Genomic DNA, 7002 nt, shown 5'->3' on the forward strand with positions numbered 1-7002 from the left:
GGAAAGCGGTAAAATGAGACTTTCGTGGTTGTTTTCGTCTCAGATTTAGTCCGACGGAGCGTCACAGTATAACTCCATGGGGACACAAAAGCAACACAAAAGTAGGACCCGGAAGTATCTCAGGAGGGGGCGCTCACGTCACAGCTAAAATACTGAATACATTACAGTGTTAAATATTCAACCCTGTTACTCCCCCAGTATGTTTAATTTTCTTCAATACTCATACCGGGCCAGAAAATACATTGTTTCACACATTTTATGTGGCAGTGTCACAATATTATCCCAAATTTTCACCCCCAGTCAGAATATATCTTATATAGTTTCAAGTGGTTAAAATGTGCCTCAAGTGCCTCAGAAAGTAATCGTGACAAGTGATGTTCCACTTTAATGAAAGTCCTTGCCACACAGTCCGCCGCCGCTGCGGATTTATTTATTTATTTCCCAAATGGTCTAAAAATGAGTTATTTTAGCATACTTTTACCAATGAATTAGCCTATACACAGACAACGACTGATCAGCCTATTTTGGACGATATGGGTCTTTTCTCGAGTCATTGTGTAGTCTCACTAGTCTGTATAGGGTTAGGTCTCTTTGGTGAATTCTTGATCAGTGTTATTATGTCACGACTCCAGAACAACTACCATGAAATTCTGACACGCTTTGATGTTGTGGACATCTGGCTAGGTGAAAACAAAAGAAACCCGATTAGCATTTGAGTAGCCTACTTTTTAACACCTCTTGGACAGCCGGCGGAGTAGTCTCTCAAGCTGTTGCCTCGCAACAATTGAGGAACACTAGGGGAGGCGCTGTTTTCCCGTATATTTGCCGGCGGAGAGGTCCAAAATGTTTGGAATTCCCAGAAAATATGTAATGTAAATGTAAATGTAAAATGTCCACGAAAATCTTCATGGGGGCCTAAAGGGGCCCTGGGAGTCTTCATGGGGGCTGCGGCCCCGTGGCCACACAGAGTCAGTGGGGAACGCTATATCTTGGTTGGCAGCACGGTCAGTAGAGAAGATGAAGTGTCACTAGGTGTCTGAGGAGTTCCACTTCCTCTCCTCCTCTTCCTCTTCCACTCCTTCATCTCATCCTCCCATCCTGACCTGAGGACAGCTGACCGACCGACCGACCGACCGACCGGGGACTTTGGATAGCTCTCTTTCTCTCCTCTCCTCTCCTCTCCTCTCCTCTCCTCTCCTCTCCTCTCCTCTCCTCTCCTCTCCTCTCCTCTCCTCTCCTCTCCTCTCCTCTCCTCTCCTCTCCTCTCCTCTCCTCTCCTCTCCTCTCCTCTCTTCTCTAGGTGGTTGTGGGCTGTGGTTGTATTAAGATGGCTGTGATTGTCTGTGTTCTGCTTGGTAGGAGAGGAAGTTTTCTAAGAATAAGAAAACTGTCTTTGGGCTCCTCCCATTTCCTGTTTTTCATGCGCGCACGCACACACACACACACACACACACACACACACACACACACACACACACACACACACACACACACACACACACACACACACACACACACACACACGTTTGTGTATTATAGTATTAATGTAATGTGCACACAGTGCACACATATCACAAACATAAGCACACACACACACCACACACACACACACACACCACACACACACACACACACACACACACACACACACACACACACACACACACACACACACACACACACACACACACACACACACACACACACACAGTCAACTCAACTGTAAGTGAGATAAATATACACACAGGAACTGCCCCCCTCTCTCTCTCTCTCTCTCTCTCTCTCTGTCTCAGAGAGCAGCAGTCAGTGGTGGTGTTCACAGTCTCAGTGGCAGCGCTGCCTCGTCTCTCTCTCTCTCTCTCTCTCTCTCCCTCCTCCTCCTCCTCAGAGCCTCTCCTCTCTCCTCTCTCCAGTTGGCATCGAGCAGAGGACCGCCGTGTGTCTCCATACTCTCACCCTTCCCTCTCCTTTCAACCCCCTCTCGCCCCTGTACTGGGGGTTAGCGGGGGTCTCTGTGCGTGCGTGTGTGTGTGTGTGCGTGCGTGTGCATGTGTGCGCACGCGTGTGTGGGGGTGCGGGTGTGTGTGTTTATGTCTGTGTGTGTGTGCATGAGAGAGAGAGAGAGAGAGAGTAAGGTGTACCTGTCAAGACATTCTTTGTCGAGACAATTATCGTTGAGGTGAGTGAGTGAAGGAGTGTGTGTGCATGCGTGCGTGCGTGTGTGCGCACACACGCACGCTGGGAGACTCAGCATGGAAGCAGCAGCCTTGTATACGTTCCGTGCTACAGAGGGTGATGAACTCAGCTTCACCAAAGGAGACATTCTGAAGGTAAGAGACACCACAATACTTATGTTGTCTCTCTGTCTGTCTGTCTGTCTGTCTGTCTCTGTCTCTGTCTCTCTGTGTGTGTGTGTGTGTGTGTGTGTGTGTGTGTGTGTGTGTGTGCGTGCATGTGCGTGCGTGCATGCGTGTGTCTGTCTCTTTCTGTCTGTCTCTATTTCTCTTGCACGCGCACACACACACACACACACACACACACACACACACACACACACACACACACACACACACACACACACACACACACACACACACGCACACACACACACACACACACACACACACACACACACACACACACACACACACACACACACCCTTTAACAAGGACAGCAAAACAGCAAATCAAGAACAGCCGCTTTGCTCTGTCTCGCTCTCTCTCTTCCTCCCCCCCCCCTCTCTCTCTCTCTCTCTATCTCTGTACTGTACTGTACAGTACTGTACACAGTACTGTGTCTTATGATAATTATAACCATCATAAGTGAAATAGTCCAGAGCTGCTTCCCAGCCAACGGCAGTGATAAACAGTGGTGGACAAAGTATATATACTCATATGTTTTACTTAAGTATAATAGTATATGTATCAATACTGCAGTGTAGGAATATACTCTTTTACAGTAAAAGTCCGGAATTAAAAATGTTCTTGGGTAAAAGTATATTGACATCAAAATGTAATTAAAGTATCAAAAGTGATCTCACAGTCTGTATTGTTGAAGTGTCCAACCCATTTTGGGCGGGAACCCCTTTTGGTGTTAGCATCATGCTATACTTTAGCTATTGAAAAATAGCAGATCTACAAGCTCAAAGATCAAAAATAGCAGACCTACAAGCTCGTAGCACGCCACTCGGTCTGCTATTTTTGAAAAATCGAAGAACGACTGACATAGAAACATAGCTTTTTCAGAAAACTGTCAGGATGGGATGTATCATGTACCTATGATTGTTTATAGGATGTTGTGTACTGTTGTTTTGTCTGTTTTTGTCTTGCCTTTTATTTTTCAACTTTTACTGATCCTGTATTTAAGGTTTGTTTGTCTTGTTTTCTGTTGTCCTTTTGAGTGAAAATTCAAAGTGTTTACTCTTTTATGTCATAGGACTTGTGGGGTTTATTTAAGAGAAGCTGTTAATGCCACCATTTATTATTTTTCAAACTCAGTCTTGAGTCAATGCTTCTGTGAAAAAAACCAATAGACAATAGACCAATAGACATGACTTGATCTCAGGTAAGAATGGGTTAAGTTACGTTTTTCCAAAGGGTGGAGAAAGGACAGCACAAATGAACACATTTCAACAGCTGAGCATTCCCAAATGCATAATGTACTATTACAGTATGTGTGTTTCACACAAACCACCACACATGTGACCCTGACCCTGATAGGCCTGATGGGGGTCAGGTGGTACCGTGGATGACATATCTGGCGTTAGCGGTACTCTCTGTACAAATTGTATTTTAAACTTTAAACTGATTTGAACTATACTAACACTATTCAAACTTCAAAGTATACATTTCACAAATAAATGTATACACCCAATCAGGAGGAAATCTGGAAATGCATACGTTAATCTGTCCTCTCATCTCACTGTCCCGGGCCGTAACCAACATGCTTCTACAGTTCCCTCCAAACTTCATACACTCACCATTCACTGACGGACTATTACACACATAACAAAAATATACATCGTCTGATTTGAATGATTCTCTAATTTAGAGGGTATGCACATGACATCATCATCATCTTATACCCGGAAGTTATGCGGGACCGCCTATTTATACCGATCGTCAAAACAACCTAATCTCTGGCCTTGACAGCCCATGCTGCATGTCCATCCAAACAGAAAAGTCCTATCTCTGATTGCATTAAACATCGTTAAATGACGTTAAACTCACTTTGCCACTCACCCTCTCTAATGATGCGAGGTGCTGGAGCGTACACTAACCGTGATTCATATTTACTGTCTGTTAATATTTCATGTATAGAGTATGGGCGGACAGCTCAACTGAAAGTCTTGGCTTAAAGGGCCACAACCAGAGCTTATTTGAATTATGTTTAGGGCAAAGTCATCCCAAATCCTATACTTCCAGCAGCGGGAGTCTGCAGGAACATCGCAGCGGACGGTGGTGCTGGCCCTCCTCCCGGAGGACTTCATGACGACAGGACCTTAAACCCGCGAGGGAGGGTCCTGTCCGATCACAGCACCCCGTCCAATGCACTCTTGCGTTGTCGGAGACCATTTCTAATGGGAACCTTCAACGCATGTACAGTAAGAGAAGATGCTAGACTGGTGGAGCTAGCACACTGTGCTGAGGAAAGGGGAGTGGAGATCCTGGGGATCCAGGAAGACAGGAGAGTGCACACTGAAGACCGGATCGTGTACCGCAGAGTGGAGAGATGCACGTTCATCACTTCATCTGCGTGGCGAAACGAGGCCCAGGCTGCAACAGGGGGCGTAGGGCTACTGCTGGGTTCTCGGGCGCGTAAGGCTCTCCGTCGGGCTTACCATCACACCGACAGGATCCTTATCGCAGAGTTCTCAGGCAACCCAGTAACAACAGTCATAGTTGTGTACTCACCCACCAATGTGGCACCACCTGAGGAGGTGGAGAAGTTCTATGAGGACCTTTCAACAGCGGTCCAAGACATCCCAGCGCACAACTTCCTGGCAATCCTGGGGGACTTCAAGGCAAGGCTCGGACCAGAGGACGCGCCCTTCCCATATCATGACTCTACCAACCGCAATGGTGCACACCTTGCCTCCCTCCTCATGGAACACCAGCTACTGGCAGCGAACACCATATTCAGGAAAAGATCAGGTAAGAGATGGACGTTCCAAGACCGAGCCTCAGGTACGCTACGACAACTGGATTACATACTAGTGAGGCAAAAGTGGAGGAATTCCATCCTGAACGCTGAGTCATACAGCACGTTCAGCTCTGTGGGCTCTGACCACCGCGTGGTCTCCATGAGGGTGCGACTGAGCCTCAGGGTCCCCAAGCCAAGCCCTAAAATCCGCTATGACTGGAAGGCATTCTCAACAGACCCTGGCCTGCAAGCCAGGTACACAGAGAAGGTCACAAGGCGCTTTCAGCTGCTGGACGTGGGTGAGCCTAACAATGAATACAGGCGATTCGTTGCCCCAAATGAGGAGGCAACCAGGCTGTGTGTGCCCGTTCTGGTTAAATCCAGAACCACCCTGCAGTCCAGGCACCCGGAGGTCGTGGCGGCACGAGGAAGGGTGGAGGAAGCACGACTTGGCTTTGCGCGAGAGCCAACTGCGGAGAGACGTGGGCGACTGAATGAAGCCAAACAGCTTCTATTCGGAACCTACGACAAGATCAAGGGGGAGGAACTCATGGAGAGGGTGCATAAAGTCCAGGAAGCGCAAGGTGAGAGGCAGTATGGTGAGGCCTGGAAGGTCATTAATGAAATGACTGGACGGAAGAGGACCAAGGAAGGACAGGTGGAGGGGCTCAGCCCTGAGGAAAGGGTGAACACCTGGTTCAACCATTTCCAAAGGTTGCTGGGAACAACAGTTGATGGAGAGGAGGAAGACATACCACCATTACTCCAGAACCTCGACATCAATGATGGCCCCTTCACGGTCAGCGAGTTAGCCAGGGCGAAAGCCACACTTAGAGTGGGAAAAAGTGCTGGGCCGGACGGCATACCTCCAGAAGTGGTAAAGAACTGCAGGTTTGACAACCTCATCCTACAGTTTTGTAACCTCGCCTTGCTAAAAAACAAGCAGCCAACATCATCCCTGTGCCTAAGGCTGGGGACCTCTCGAAGCCAGACAACTACCGAGGCATCAGCCTGACATGCATCACCGCAAAGGTCTACAACCGTATGATCCTGAACCGGATACGGCATGCCATCGCCCCTCATCTGAGGGAGAACCAAAACGGCTTTCGAGAAGGGAGAACTACCGTGGCCCAGATCTTGGCCTTAAGGAGAATCATTGAGGAGGTTAAAAGGAACAACCTAACTGCCGTGTTGTGTTTTATCGACTTCAAAAAAGCATTTGACTCGATACACAGAGGAACGATGATGAAGATCCTTAAGGCCTACAGTGTCCTACCTACTCCGGGCAATAGAAACCATGTACGAAGGAACAAGGGCCAAGGTGTTGACTCCAGATGGCAACAGTGAGGAGTTTAACATCGTGGCTGGGGTACTGCAAGGGGACACCCTAGCTCCCTTCCTCTTCGTCATTGTCCTGGACTACGCGTTAAGGAAGGCCATCAATGGACGAGAGCAGGACCTTGGCCTCACCATAACACCAAGGAGGTCGAGACGACACCCAACAGTAGTCCTGACAGACTTGGACTACGCGGACGACATCAGCCTGCTCTCTGACCACGTGGAACAAGCGCAGGAGCTCCTGACCAGAGTGGAATCAGAATGTGCCAAGGTTGGCCTCCGGCTGAATGCCAAGAAAACTCAAGTTATCACCTATAACATCCCATCAGAGCATACACCTCTAACAACAACAGAAGGCACTGCTTTGAAGGAAGTCAATGACTTCAAGTACCTGGGCTCATGGGTCAACTCAACCGAACAAGACGTGAAAGTGAGGAAGGCATGGAGGGCCCTAAATGGCATGGCCAGTGTATGGAACTCCAACCTCCCCTGTCAAACCAAACTCAGCTTCTTCTACGCAA

The 7002-nt window shown here is 48.1% G+C and overlaps 1 protein-coding gene across 1 annotated transcript in view; it reads left to right on the forward strand.

Moving 5' to 3' along the window:
• Window positions 1–1939: 1939 nt before the first annotated feature.
• Window positions 1940–7002, forward strand: part of LOC310868626 (GRB2-related adapter protein-like) — a gene marked incomplete at its 3' end in the record, with an annotated part of 37969 nt that continues 32906 nt past the window's right edge. Inside the window, exon 1 of the mRNA XM_083779084.1 lies at window positions 1940–2330. Coding sequence (XP_083635210.1) covers window positions 2253–2330 — 78 coding nt within the window. The 5' untranslated portion in view covers window positions 1940–2252. The remainder of the gene's footprint in view (window positions 2331–7002) is intronic.

This window comes from Protomyctophum parallelum (genome assembly GCF_964188405.1).
Source record: "Protomyctophum parallelum genome assembly, chromosome: 13".
Classification (NCBI taxonomy): Eukaryota; Metazoa; Chordata; class Actinopteri; order Myctophiformes; family Myctophidae; genus Protomyctophum; species Protomyctophum parallelum.